Source organism: Dendrobates tinctorius, unplaced genomic scaffold (genome assembly GCF_039654945.1).
Source record: "Dendrobates tinctorius isolate UK_male_01 unplaced genomic scaffold, ASM3965494v1 ptg000026l, whole genome shotgun sequence".
In the NCBI taxonomy this organism is placed as follows: domain Eukaryota; kingdom Metazoa; phylum Chordata; class Amphibia; order Anura; family Dendrobatidae; genus Dendrobates; species Dendrobates tinctorius.
In genome coordinates this window covers 8,696,828-8,711,849 of record NW_027361694.1, presented here as the reverse complement: position 1 = coordinate 8,711,849, position 15,022 = coordinate 8,696,828, and the positions used below count along the sequence as shown (strand labels likewise).

Sequence of the window (15,022 nt, the reverse complement as noted above, 5' to 3'; positions counted from 1 at the left end):
GGCCTGGAAGTATTTTGCTGCCATTTCTGTGATCCCTGCCGGCGCAAGATGCCTTTCGAATACGCACGCACAAAAACTCTACGCGATCGCCAAAATTCATCGCAAGGAATGCGTAGAGCAAGCGAGGTGGGGGGGGGGAGACGGAAACTAAGACACGTCCATCGGACCGGACAGAACGTATTAACATACAGCGCGGGAGGAATAAAAAGGTATTCATGGATGATACATGGGGAGTCAGGCGGGAACAGAAATAGTTGCGTAATGCATAGGTGACACTAAATTAAATGATATTTTTAGCAGGTAGCCCAAAAAAGTGCTGACAGGTTCCCTTTAATAGTGGATATTTTATTGTCAGTGTAGTTGTCATTCTCCATTTCTACTTCTGTATCCTCATATCTCGCTCTAAGAATAAAAAATAAGAGGTAGACTTACCTATCAGGAAAAGGATGGCAATCAGGATTTGGAAAATACTGTATATTAAGGGAAATGTGAAGATCAGTCCCAGCTGCTCAGGAGTGAATGAGAGCTGCACAATAGTAGAGCATAGCTGCGTGTTCTGCAGGCCGGTCTCTAGCGCCACAGTGCGACACCTAAATATTTAATTTACTATTAGTTATAAATGAGACACAAGTAATACGTAAGTGAAATACATGATACACAGTATAGAACCCACTGTTTCATGATTTTGCATTCCCCTCTGTGCAAAGATTGTAAATATTTTTTTATCTATGATGCAGTAAAGTAACAAGGAATAATATCTTTAACCCCTTTCCGACATTGGGTGTAAATGTACGACGATGTTGGACTCCCTCTCTTTGATGTGGGCTCCAGCGGTGAGCCAACATCTTTTCCGGCACATCTCAGCTGTTTTGAACAGCTGACATGTGCCACTAATTGCGTTCCACCCGCGGCTGTTAGCCCATTAAATGCCGCTATTAAACTCTAACAGCAGCATTTAACTCGCACCTCCAGCAAGAGCACCGGAAATCCTACCCATCGGTGACCCCGGCACGTGATCACATGTCACCGATGGGTTGGCATGACCACCAGAGGTCTCCAGCAGACCTCTATGGTTGTCACTGCTGGATTGCTATGAGCGCCGCCCATTGATCATCGCCTGTACGTAGCAGAGCCATTCAGGTTATGGCAGCTTCTGGTCTCCCATGGAGACTACTGAAGTATGCCACAGGTAAAAAAAATTGTTTTTAAAAATATTAAAAAAATGATAAAAAATAAAAACGTGCAAATCAACCCCCTTTCGCCCCATTCAGAATAAAACAATAAAAAAATTAAACATACACATATTTGGTATCACTGCCTTCAGAATTGCCCAATCTATGAATATGATAAAAATTAACCTGATCGCTGAACGGCGTAACGAGAAAAAAAAGTCAAAATGCCAGAATTGTTTTTTTAGTTGCCACAACATTGCATTAAAATGCAATAACGGGCGATCAAAAGATCATATCTGCACCAAAATTTGATCATTAAAAACGTCAGCTCGGTGTGCAAAAAATAAGCCCTCACCCAAGCTGAGATCACGAAAAATGTAGATGCTACGGGTATCAGGAAATGGCATAATTTTTTTTTTTTTAACAAACTTTGGAATTTATTTTTCACCACTTAAATAAAAAAGAACCTAGACATGTTTGGTGTCTATGAATTCGTAATGTCCTGGAGAATCATAATGGCAGGTCAGTTTTAGCGTTGGCTAGTATGTTTAATGAATGGCTACATTATACCTTTTCCTGTAAATTCTGAATCAAGTGTAACAGCACTACTTATTGGCACTCCTTGACAAGGGCCGAGTTGAGGATTCTCCTGTTCTCCTGTTTGTCAGTCCGAGCCTGGGTGGGTCCGTCAGAAGGGGGGAAGTTGACTAATTGAGGCCTGTGCCATTATTGGGCCCCATGTTTGCATGTTAAAGTCTAATTATTTAGTTTTAGTATATAGGTGCTCATACACAGCACAAACAGGCTGAACGCGCTGACTATCTTATGTGTATGGGGAAGTTTTGGCTCTCATCATCCGATAGGGAGAAGAAAGGTTCAGGCATGTTGGATTTCAATGCACAATATTTTTGTTTGTAGGCCATATTCACACATCAGTGTTTCTGGGTCAGATTACGGTCACTGATGCACAGATGATATGTGACTCTCCTGATCCAAACTCGGTAGCCTCACGCTGTATATACAGTATATACCTATGAAGCTGTCGAGTTTGGGTGAGGAGACCAATAGCTGGTCATCATGATCCAAGTTCGGGTATGAAAACCTACCCTAAAGTGTAAGCTATTAGCAGATATGTCTCGCAAGTAGGGTTGGTGTGAATTTATACTCTCGTCCTATTCCATTGGCCAGAGCTGTCACAAGGAGTTTCAGGGCCCCATAGAGGTAAAATTTTTGGTCCCTCTTAAGACTCCGCCCAGGCTCCACCCCAGCTCTGCCTTTCACAGTCCCTCTTCACACTCTTGGGAAAACTCCATTTCTGCACCATGTCTTCACCAATCACACATTAACAGTTCCCATCAAACACCATATCACATACGTCACTATCAGCTTTTGTTTTGGCCCAAAAAAAATGTAAGCTACCACCATGAAAATGTAACCTCTTTTGGCCGGGCCCTAGTCTACTCTAACCTTGTAAACATTTCTTAAAATATCCAATACTCTTTAAAGTATTTATTTTTTCTTTAAAGCAATGCATCACATACATTTTTTAAAATTACCAATAATACCACATACAAGGAACAAATACCGTCACACCATGACCAGATCACATCTTACCACCACATAGTGACTGAATACTACAATACTGATGATTAATAAAAAACATAATACTAATATTACCATACGTGTCATTATACACAGGAGAACTGTACGTAGTATATAGTGTATAGGGTTAGTGTACAGGTAATACAGTGATCACCATTGCTGGGGGCATGGTTGGACTAAAATGCACGAGGCCAGTTTTCCTGTAATGATAATGTACTGCTGATTAAGTTGATTATATTGAAACAGTAAAACACAGAACAATAAGTGACCAATCACTGTAATCAGTGACTCTGCTCCTACATTATTGTGCTATTAGATTGCATAGCAAAAACCTCATTTATCTGTCAGGAGGCTTTTGTTTTTTTTGCTATGTTATCTGAGTGCAGCATGATGAAAGGTTGACACACTGATTCCAGTGATGTGTCACTAGGCTGTGTGTTGTTTCAATTAAATCATTATTTCATCAGTAGGAGATTATCACTACAGAACTAGGTGTCTTGTGCCTTTCAGTAAAAAGACACCCTTTGGACTGATTAGCAGATTTCTGTTAATGTACAGTGTACATTAAGATATCAGTCCATGGTGTGGATGGGGTTATACAGAGCCCAGCATTCAGAGGACGACTCCATGTGCAGCAGAAAAAAATGTGACTTTATCACAACTGTTTCACCAAGTAAACTAAGTGATACATCACTGGAATCAGGGTCTCTGTCCCTATATTATGCTGCCATCAGATTAAATCTCAAAAACCTGCTGACAGATTCCCTTTAATATCACTGTTCAGCATTATTCTCTACAATACCGGTGTCCAATCACACATGGGCCACATTCTATTTATTACACATAAGGGAGGAATACATACCTTTGCCATGATAAATTTGCCATCACCGCTAGTAAAAAGCCCATTGTGAATCCTATAGCAGGGAATATGGTTCCTACAATCCACAGTTTTGGATCGATGACCCAGGATCCTTTGTACAATACTCCTCCAATCACCGCTACAGTGACAATGAGAATGCCTCCTGTTATTGATCCCACCTAGAACAGAAAAAAAATCTCATTCTCAAAGTTCAGCCATCATTTTTTCATGTAAAATATGACAATTGTAACCGAGGTCGCCACAGTTTTGCTTGAAAAGTAGATGTGGCTTGTAGGTCTCGGTCGCTTGTCTCCTGACAACAAAATTGTCTTAGCCACTGCAATTCTCAGAAAGGGATTAAAGGGAATCTGTCACCCTTTTTTTCGGCTTGCAGCTGCCGGCATAGACATCAGGGGCTTATCTACAGCATTCTGTAATGCTGTAGATAGGCCTCCGATGTAACCTGAAAGATAAGAAAAACACGTTATATTATACTCACCGGGGTGGGCGGTCCGGTGGGCGTTGCGGTCCGGTCCGACGCCTCCCTTCTTCATGCGATGACGTCCTCTACTCCCGTCCTGTAATGGCTGCGGCGCAAGTGCACTGCTCTGCCCTGTTGAGGGCAGAGCAGAGTCCTGCAGTGCGCAGGCATCTGGAGAGGCTGTGCGGGACTGTACCGGGCTGTGCAGGATTGTGCTGGGCTCTGCGGGGACTGGACGGGCTGTGCGGGGACTGTGCCGGGCTGTGCGGGACTGTGCTGGGCTGTGCGGAGACTGGCCGGGCTATGCGGGGACTATGCCGGGCTGTGTGGGACTGTGCGGGGACTGGCCGGGCTGTGTGGGGACTGTGCGGGCTGTGCCGAATATTGCAAGGCGAGTAGTGAAATTTACTTGCTGGGATTCGAGTACGGCGAGTACCGCATTACTCGCCGAGTACTGAATCCTAACGAGTATACTCGCTCATCCCTAATTTACACAGTTTAAATGTATGGACAGCCGATTAATGCATCATACAGGTGCTTTAGTTCTTCAGTACAAAAAGTGAAACTCATATATTATATATAGTGATTATAAACAGAGTGATCTATTTCAAGTGATTATTTCTGTTGATGATTATGGCTTACAACCAATGAAAACCCAAAAGTCATTATCTCAGTAAATTAGAATACTGTATATACTCGAATATAAGCCGAGATTTTCTGCCCATTTTTTGGGCTGAAAGTCCCCCTCTCGGCTTATATTCGAGTCATATAAACCAGGCGGTCGGAGGGGAAGGGGGCGGGGGTGTCAGGTCATACTTACCCATCCTGGCACGGTCTCTGCAGCCCCCAGCTTTTCCGTAATCTCCCTTCCTGCCTTCAGCGGTCACATGGTACCGCTCATTAAACTCATGAATATGCGCATATTCATGAGTTTAATGAGCGGTACCACGTGACCGCTGAAGGCAGGAAGGGAGATTGCGGAGAAGCTGGGGGCTGCAGAGACAGTGCCAGGATGGGTAAGTATAGCGATATTCACCTGTCCCCCGGTCCATCGCTGCTTGCTGCTGTCTGGCACGTCATCTGTCAGCAACGTTCAGACAGCAGAGGGCACGGTGACGTGGTTAGTGTGCGCCGCGCCCCCTGCAGTCTGAACGTCACTGACAGATGACGTGCCAGACAGCAGCAAGCAGCGATGGACCGGGGGACAGGTGAATATCTCAGGTGCCAGCAGTGACACCGGCACCTGACACCCAGCTACGGAGAGGTGAGTATGTCATTTTTTATTTTTAAATGCAGCAGCAATGGCAGCACATGGGGGCATAATCTATGAAGCATCTTATGGGGGCAGCATATGGGGCATAATCTATGGAGCAACTTATGTGTACAGCATATGGGGGCATAATCTATGGAGCATCTTATGGGGGCATAGTCTATGGGGCAGCATATGGGGGCATAATCTATGGAGCATCTTATGGGGGCATAATCTATGGAACATCTTATGGGACCATAACCTTTATTGAGCAGCATATGGGGCATATTATTCTATGGAGCATCTTATGGGGGCATTATTAACCTTTGTGCAGCATTATATGGGGCGTATTTTGTATGGAGCATCTTATGGGGCCATCATGAACTGTATGGAGCATTATGTGGGGCTCCCGATTCAATATGGACATTCAAAAACATTTAACCTACTGATGTCTCAATTAATTTTACTTTTATTGGTATCTATTTTTATTTTTTAAATTTACCAGTAGCTGCTGCATTTTCTACCCTAGGCTTATACTTGAGTCAATACGTTTTCCCAGTTTTTTGTGGCAAAATTAGGGGAGGTGGCTTATACACGGGTCGGCTTATACTCGAGTATATACGGTACTTTATAATACCAGCTTGAAAATGATTTTAAAATCTGAAATGTTGGCCTACTGAAATGCATGTTCAGTAAATGCACTCAATACTTGGTCGGGCTCCTTTTGCATCAATTACTGCATCAATGCAGCATAACATGGAGGCGATCAGCATGTGGCTCTGCTGAGGTGTTATGGAAGCCCAGGTTGCTTTGAGAGCAGCCTTCAGCTCGTCTGCATTGTTGGGCCTGGTGTCTCTCATCTTCCTCTTGACATTATCCCATAGATTCTCAATGGGGTTAAGGTCAGGTGAGTTTGCTGGCCAATCAAGCATAGTGATACTGTTGTTTTTCAACCAGATATGGGTACTTTTAGCAGTGTGGACAGGTGCCAAGTCCTGCTGGAGAATGAAATTTCCATCTCCAAAAAGCTTGTTGGCAGAAGTACTCTAAAATTTCCGCTGACTTTGGTCTTGACAAAACACAGTCGACATACACCAGCAGATGACATGGCTCCTCAAACCATCACTGATTGGGGAAAATTCACACTAGACCTCACAGCTTGAATTATCTGTCTCTCTACTCTTCCTCCAGACTCTGGGACCTTGATTTCCAAATGAAATGCAAAATTTACTTTCATCTGAAAACAACACCTAGGACCACTGAGCAACAGTCCAGTTCTTTTTCTCCTTGGCACAGGTGAGACGCTTCTGGCGTTGTCTATTGGTCATGAGTGGCTTGACACAAGAAATGCGACACTTGTAGCCTATGTCCTGGAAACGTCTGTGTGTGGTGGCTCTTGAAGCAATGACTCCAGCAGCAGTCCACTCCTTGTGAATCTCCCTCAATTTTTTGAATGACATTTTCTTAACAATCCTTTCAAGGCTGTGGTTATCCCGATTGCTCATGCACCTTTTTTCTACCACACTTTTTCCTTACACTCAACTCTCCATTAATATGCTTGGATACAGCACTCTGCGAACAGCCAGCTTATTTAGCAATAACCTTTTGTGGCTTACCCTCCTTGTGGAGTGTGTCAATGACTGCCTTCTGGACATTGGTCAAGTCAGCAGTCTTCCCCATGATTGTGGATGTACTGAAACAGACTAAGAGACATTTCTAAATGCTTAGAAAGCCTTTGCAGGTGTTTTTCGTTAAATTATTATAATGTACTGAGATAATGACTGTCATGTCCGCCATGTATTATATGCCGCATGACCCCTGGAGCAGTGTGCACACGCACCGAACTGTCATGCCCGCCATGTCTGGTGTGCCGCATGACTCCTGGAGCAGTGTGCATGTGCACTGAACTCTCATGCCCGTTATGTCTTGTGCTGCAAGATCCCTGGAAGCAGTGTGCGCACGCACCTCGTGATTGTTGTGCTGCAAGATGCCTGGAGCAGTGTGCACGCACGTGCCTCATCTCATGGCTGCCTGCCATTGCCAGTGCTCATGTGTGTTTTACCTCATGGCTATACGCCGTTGCTGTGTGACCAGCCGTCTCTGCTCTGCCTGCAGCAATCCTCTCTGTGATCCTGGAGCCCCTGATCATGTGACCTTTCCAATGTTCCAGCACTGTCTGATCCAGCTATTCTCTCTGTGATCCTGGATCCCCTGATCATGTGACCTTTCCTATGTTCCAGCACAGCCTGATCCAGCAATGCTCTCTATGGTCTTGGAGGACTCGCCAATGTGACCCTCTCTATGATCCTGGAGGATCTAAACCTGAAGTCCTCTCCTGGTCCTGACCCGGAAGTGCAGGTGCTAATGCGCTATATCAGACCACCCCTTCCTATGGTCGGGGCCTGAGTATCGTGTTGCTTCCCTGCATGGCTGCTTGGTCTGCTCGGTCACTCCCTGTATTCTGTGCCCCTGCACTCTGCCCTGTAGTGCTTCTCTGCACACGCTCTGTGCTTGTATTCTGCCTTCTGTCTCATGCCATGTCTTGTGTTGTCTTTTGTGCCATGTTTTGTCTCTTCTATCCTTGGACTTGTAGTCCTTCCTGTGGTCTCTGCCTTTGCCTGCTTTGCCAGGTATTGTCTATGCTATGCTTTCCTTGTACTGCTTCCGCTTCCCTGTTTTTGCCTGGTCTTCCTTGTTCTGACCTATGGTGCTCTGTTGTGCCTCCTGGCACATGCACCATTCCTCCTCTGACCTATGGTGTTCTGTTGTGCCTCCTGGCACACGCACCATTCCTCCTCTCTGACCTATGGTGCTCTGTTGTGCCTCCTGGCACACGCACCATTCCTGCTCTCTGACCCTAGGTGCTCTCTTGCACATTTCTAGGCTAGTCTCAAGGCTCTGTCTTGACCCGGCTCTGGGCTTCGGCCTACGCTCCGCTGCTAGCTCTGTTCCCGCTCTGACCTGGCTCTGTGTTTCTGCCTATGGTCTGCTCCTTGCCCTGTACCTTGTCTTACCTTGTTTCTCGCCATTCTTTGCCTTATTTCTTCATGTGCCCTTTACATGCGCCTGGCCTTCCTAGCCTCCTGCCTGTGCCTCAGCCGTGCCCGCCTGCTTGTGCCTCAGCCGTGCTCGTCATCCAGTGACAGCTGTGTCGCCTGTTATGCCTCAGCCGGGTTCGCTGGAGTCTTGCCTGTCTTTCTGTGCCGCAGCTCGACCAGCTAGCCAGTGCCCCAGCCGTGCTCTCTGTGCTTCCTTGCACCCACGCTGTCTCTGCACTGTGCGTTGCGTACTTTTCTAATAGCACACGCAGGTCCTAGCCTGCTCCTTGGCATACCTCCTCGTGCTTCTGTAAAAGTACGCGCAGGTCTTGCCATGTATCCTGTCGTGCCCTCTAGCACACACAGGCCCTAGCCCATACCCTGTCATGCCCTCTTGCATGCACAGACCCTAGCTTGTATCCTGTCGTGCCCTCTTGCACGCACCGGCCCTAGCCTGATCCCTGGCATGCCTCCTAGCACGCGCAGGCCCTTGCCTTAGCCTGAACCCTGGCGTGTCTCTTAGCATGCACCCGACTCGAACCTGACCCTGGCGTGTCCCTCGGCATGCGCAGGACCTTGCCTTGAACCGTGAGCCTGGCGTGCTCCTCTGCACGCGCAGGACTCTGCCTTGAACCCTGACCCTGACGTGTTCCTCGGCACACGCAGGACCTTGCCTTGGACCCTGGCGTGTCTCTACACACGCACCTTGTCTTGTATCTTGGACCTTGAACCCTGGTGTGTCCCCTACACGTGCACCATGTCTTGTACTTTGCACATTGAACCTGGCGTGTCCCCTACACACGTACCTTGCCTTGCACCTTGCCCTGGAACCTGGTGTGCCCTAGCACCCACCCTGCCTGGAATCTTGCCTTGGACCTCGGCATATTCCCTAACACACACCATGTCTGGAGATCTGTCGTGCCTCCTTGCCTGTACCCTGGTTTGCCTGCTGGACTCCCGGAACCTGCCATCACTGCCAGAGATCGTAAGCATGAAGACTATGGCCTGATGTCCGGAGCTGGTGTCCGCAGCCTGATGCCCTGATCCTTGCCAGCTGTCTGGAGTCCGATGCCATCGTGTCCTTGCCGGTAACCGGGCTTACCTTCTGGCACGTACCAAGCCATGGACCTTGGCGTGCCACGCACGCACCTTGCAGTGTTTGCCTGTTATCAGGTTTTTGCACTTAATGTTATCCTGAATTTGCCTTAATGAAGATACCTTGAATTCACGTCTTGTCTTGTTTCCTGCACGTCCTTTGTCATCAGACACTCGTATTTAGTGTCTACCTGAGCTGGCCGTTTGGTCCAGCTGTCTTGGTGGCTCACCCCCTTGGTCTTGCCCCTGACACTCCCTGTATAGGGGGTGGTTCCTCACAAGGTCAGCTCGCCCTAGGTGGGTGGGTGCCATGACCCAGAGGGTCCACTCTAAAGAAAACGACTCAGCGTAAGCTGACTCCGTCATAATGACTTTTGGGTTTTCATTGGCTGTAAGCCATAATCATCAACATTAACAGAAATAAACACTTGAAATCGATCTCTCTGTTTATAATGACTCTATATAATATGAGTTTCACTTTTTGTATTGAATAACTAAAATTAGCTTTTTGATGATATTTCTAATTTTGTGAGAAGCACCTGTATATAGTTACTCTGAGTATAATTGAGATTTATATATAAATTATTCCTTGTATTTTGTGCATTTAATCGCCAGAAAAGTTGGAAACTTACTGTTCAGTAGGTTGTGGTTCGTTTAAATTATATTGTGAATTATTAATATTTTTTATATGAACTAGTAAAATTAGATGTGTTTTAATTCCAGCTACACTTCTAGTGAGAAGGCTTGACTGTAGTCTAACCTATATTTTTGTTTTCTGTTTAGTTGAGTATCGAACCTCTGCTCCTGATTTCTTTGCTTGTTGCAGGGTTTTGATGCCCGTCTTAGTTCTTCCTAGCCTCCTTTAGTCATGTTGCATCCCATGTGACTGCTACAGCCAAATAGGAGTCGATGCATCATCAGCAGACAAAAGTCACATGTTTTTTTCTGTTTTATTTATTATTATTTTTAACTTTTCATTATTTTTTTTTAAAATTCAGGACTTTTGGATTTTGTTGTTGCTGTAAATACTTATGTCCCCCCCAAAAAATTGAGAAAAGTATTCAAGGAGTGATACATTTATTGGCTAACCAGAGAAATTATATTTGAAAGCAGTTTTTTGGGGGGACATAAGTATTTACATCTATTTTTCTGGCTAACACGATACCACAATATTATTTTGTATTGTACATCGTAAGGATTTTGTTGTTGAAATCCCTAGCAAAATCCCCTAAAAACATTGACTATTTCAGGTTTTGACTTCACATTTTTTCTCAACATATATTGAGATTCTGTGGATATAAAAATCTTATCAATTTTAAATTCTTATCAAATTTGCTGCTACTGTAAAATGCTGCATTTTTTTTGCCAAGAAATGGAGCTCGCAAATCCATAGCATTTTTAGTAACTTGTGAACACAGCTTAACAGAACTCTCTTGCCATAGATTGACTTGGTATTTCATGTTGTCAAAGGCCCATGGGCCGACGAACAAAAATTCATGACTATAGATAAATTAGGCTTTGTTCACATTTGGATTGTTGTTTTGTATTTATAGCTTAAGCTCTAACAATATGTCACACAATGGACACCAGTGCTCCCTAAAGATTACATTTATTTTGCAATGAAAAATAGTGACATAATCCAAACTGAGCCACCAATAAAGATGTGAACATCAAGTTGTAGAAGACTAAGCTTCCACAGCATGTTATGTGGCCCTATATAACATGAGATGCCACAGATTTCATAGGGAGGCATGCAGAGAATTTATCTACCTACTGATGTATAAATCCAGTAGTAAAAACTTACAGCTCCTTCAATGATGGTGGATGTATTCTAGAAGAAAATTCCTATTTAATATAATGTCGTACATATCAGAGATTAAAAGGTTGCTTTGGATTTCTTTTGACATTCTAGGATAGCCACAATACAGGCGCACCAAACTAAATTAATGAACTCAAGACCCCTAAATCAATTAACACACCATTCTAGATGTCAAAATGTATTCAGACCCCAGACTAGATCCCAAAATTAAACAATGCATATGATAGAAGCAAACTGAAGATACACCCTGCTGAAACTAAGTAAAAAAGCAATAGTACATATTAATATTTGATTAAAAAAAAGCGCATTGTCATGTCCGCCATGTCTGCCTTGTCTGTTTTGCCTCAAGAACCCCTGGAGCGGTGTGCACGCGCATCTCGTGTCTGCTATCCTGCATGTTCCCTATAGCAGTGTGCACACTCACCTCATGTCTGTTGAGCTGCAGGATGCCTGCGTTTCTGCTCTGCCTTCTGTGATCGTCATGTCTAGAATCCCTGATCATGTGTCCTTCGTATGTTCCAGTATAGGCTGGTTCTGCATTCGTCTCTGCATGTCTGAAACCCTGATCATGTGACCTTTCCTAGGATCCTGCACTGTCCGGTTCTGCAATCGTTTCTGCATGTCTGAAACCCTGATCATGTGACCTTTCCTGGGATCCTGCACTGTCCGGTTCTGCAATCATCCCTGCATGTCTGGAATCCTGATCATGTGACTGTGCTCTGTGATCCTAGAGGATCTGAACTGGAAGCTCTTCCCTGGTCCTGACCCGGAAGTGGTGGTGCTATGCCCTATATCAGACCGCCCCATCTTATGCTCAGGGCCTGAGTATTGTGTTGCTTCTCTGCATGGCCGCTTGGTCTGTGGGGTTGCTCCCTCTATTCTGTGCCCTTGCACTCTGTTCTGTAGTGCGTCTCTGCACACGCTCTGTGCTCGTATTCCGTCTCTTGTCTCGTGCCTTGTCTAGTGTTTGTCCTTCGTGTTATGTTTTGTCTTTGCCCTGTTATGTTTTGTCTTTGCCCTGCTTTGCCTTGTAGTCCTTGCTTGCTCTGATTCTGTTCCGTGTTTCTTTCCATGTTTCCTGTCTCGCTTTGCTTTGTGGCTTCAGGTACCCCTCTCTGTACCCTGTCCCTGACGTGTCTCCCTACACGTGCAGGCCTCAGTCTCTGTACCCTGTCCCTGACGTGTCTCCCTACACGTGCAGGCCTCGTCTCTGTACCCTGTCCCTGACGTGTCTCCCTACACGTGCAGGCCTCAGTCTCTGTACCCTGTCCCTGACGTGTTTCCCTACACGTGCAGGCCTCAGTCTCTGTACCCTGTCCCTGACGTGTCTCCCTACACGTGCAGGCCTCAGTCTCCGTTCCCTGTCCCTGACGTGTCTCCCTACACGTGCAGGCCTCGTCTCTGTACCCTGTCCCTGGCGTGGCTCTCTGCACGTGCAGGCCTCCGCTCTGTACCCTGTCTAGTCCCAAGGTTCTCCCTTGGCCCGGCTCTGGGCTTCGGCCTACGCTCCGCTGCTAGACTCTGTCCCTGATGTGTCTGCCTACATGTACAGGCCTTGTCTCTGTACCCTGTCCCTGGCATGCCTCTCTGCACGTACAGGCCTCCGCTCTGTACCCTGTCTAGTCCCAAGATTCTCCCTTGGCCCGGCTCTGGGCTTCGGCCTACGCTCCGCTGCTAGACTCTGTCCCTGTCCCTGATGTGTCTGTCTACACGTGCAGACCTCCGTTCTGTGCCCTGTCACTGGCGTGCCCCTCGGTACGCGCAGGCCTCGCCTTGTACTTTGCCCCTGGCATGTCCTTTGCATGCGTAGGGTCCTGTCTACTACTCTATGCCTTGCCTTTGATGTTTTGTGCGCTCTTGCATTTTTGGTACTAGGCTTTGCCGTGCGGTATCGCACACGTCTCTGTCCTGTACCTTTGCCTAGCCCTGTCTTGTGGCTCCGTGCCTCTGTGCACGTGCCTGGTCGCTTGTGCCTGCCTGGTGTGCCTCAGCCATGCCGCCTCTAGCCGTGCTCGCCTGTGTGCCTCAGCCGTGCCTCCGTCCAGTGCTATAGTGGTTTCCGGCTGCGTGGCCGCAGCGGTGCCGCCTCTAGTCGAGCCCGCCTGCTTATGCCATCGTTGGTACCATCTGCCGGTGCCCCCAGCTGTGGTGTCCGTGCTCCCTTGCACGCAGGCTGGTTCTCGCACTGTGCCTTTTCGTGCTACTCTTGCACAAAGTCTTTTGCTCTCTTTGCTCTGCTCTGAACCCTAGTTTGCCTGTCGGATTCCGTAACCTGCCAACCGCTGCCAGAGGTCCGGACTTAGATGACTGCGGCCTGATGTCCGGAGCTGATGTCCGTAGCCTGCTTCCTGGACCCTGTCGGTCGATGCCAGCACCCCGGATTCCGATGCCATTGAACCCGTCCCTGGCGTGCCCTCGCACACGCAGGTCTCCGTCCTTGTACCCGTCCCTGGCATGTCCCTTGGCATGCGCAGGCCTCCGTCCTGTGAACCCGAACCTGGTGTGTCCGTTGACACGCATCATGTGGTTAACCCTGTCTTGTTTTCTTGCATGGAACACTGGCTGACTTTCGGATGTCCGGATCCTGATGATTGCCTACAGAGCTTCAGAACCTGATGTCCCGGTTGATCTTCGCTTGCTGTCCGGAGTCTGATGTCATCGTGCTCCGCCTGCCATCTGCACGTACCATGCTTGGACTTTGGCGTGCCTTTGCTCTTTGCTATGTTGTCCCTGTTCTGGTTATGTTTGTACCTGATGTTATCCCTGAAGCCTTCCTTAAATGAAGTTTCTTTGAACTAACGTCTCGTCTCGCCTTGTCTTGTTTCCCTGAGCCGGCCGTCTGGTCCAGCTGCTGTGGTGGCTCACCCCCTTGGTCTTGCCCCTCACACTCCCTGTATTGGGGGTGGTTCTCACTAGGTTAGCTCGCCCTAGGTGGGTGGGTGCCACGGCCCAGAGGGTTCACTCATACAAAGAAGAAACGACTCAGTGTAAGCTGACGCTCGTCACACGCATAAGCCATCCCACCAGTGCCAAGGTGCACCCAATCTGGACAGTCCTAACCTTCAGTATTAAAACTTTACCGTGTGTTAAAATTGACCTCAATGTGAATAAGGGCCGATCGGGTCCAGGGTCTAATTATGGTACCCAGCCATGGGAAGCTTTATAAACGTAATGCCCACCTCAAAGAAAGGGAGGCCATGACCTTGTGTGCACTGAGTGAAAGAACCTAAAGCAAAATCAAAAGAAATGAACTGGAGTACAAGCTGGCATTCATGCAACATGTAGGAGCATGTTCACACAGGCCATTGAACAGACAAAACCTATGATAGAAATAAAATGAATATATACCCTGCTGTAAGTAAGTAAAAAGCAATAGTGAACATAAATAACATTGAGTACTTAATTAAAAAAATGTGTAAAAGCCATCCCACGAGTGACAAGGTTTACTCGGAAAGATCCCAAAATGACCAAACTATCAAAATTTAATCCTCAAACGTGGTTTAGGCTCCCAATTGAATCCTCTGTAATAAATCCACCCATTAATAAAACTGGCCCCTTAATATATCCTGTATATAACATGAAAGACCCATAAATTAATAGAGACCCCAAATCCAAAACCTACATTTAATTTTACATTCACTCTCAAGTGTCTTGATTTTGAATTGCATAAGGATCTAGTCAAATGGACCCTACTGCACAATTATATG

At 46.6% G+C, this 15,022-nt stretch overlaps 1 protein-coding gene across 1 annotated transcript in view; it reads right to left on the bottom strand.

Moving 5' to 3' along the window:
• The window catches only part of LOC141084657 (ileal sodium/bile acid cotransporter-like), a 40,029-nt gene that overhangs the window by 7,783 nt on the left and 17,224 nt on the right, over positions 1 to 15,022 (bottom strand). The window contains exons 4-5 of the mRNA XM_073569479.1: positions 3,637 to 3,812; positions 433 to 590 (exon numbers count right to left, since the gene is read on the bottom strand). Coding sequence (XP_073425580.1) covers positions 433 to 590; positions 3,637 to 3,812 — 334 coding nt within the window. The remainder of the gene's footprint in view (positions 1 to 432; positions 591 to 3,636; positions 3,813 to 15,022) is intronic.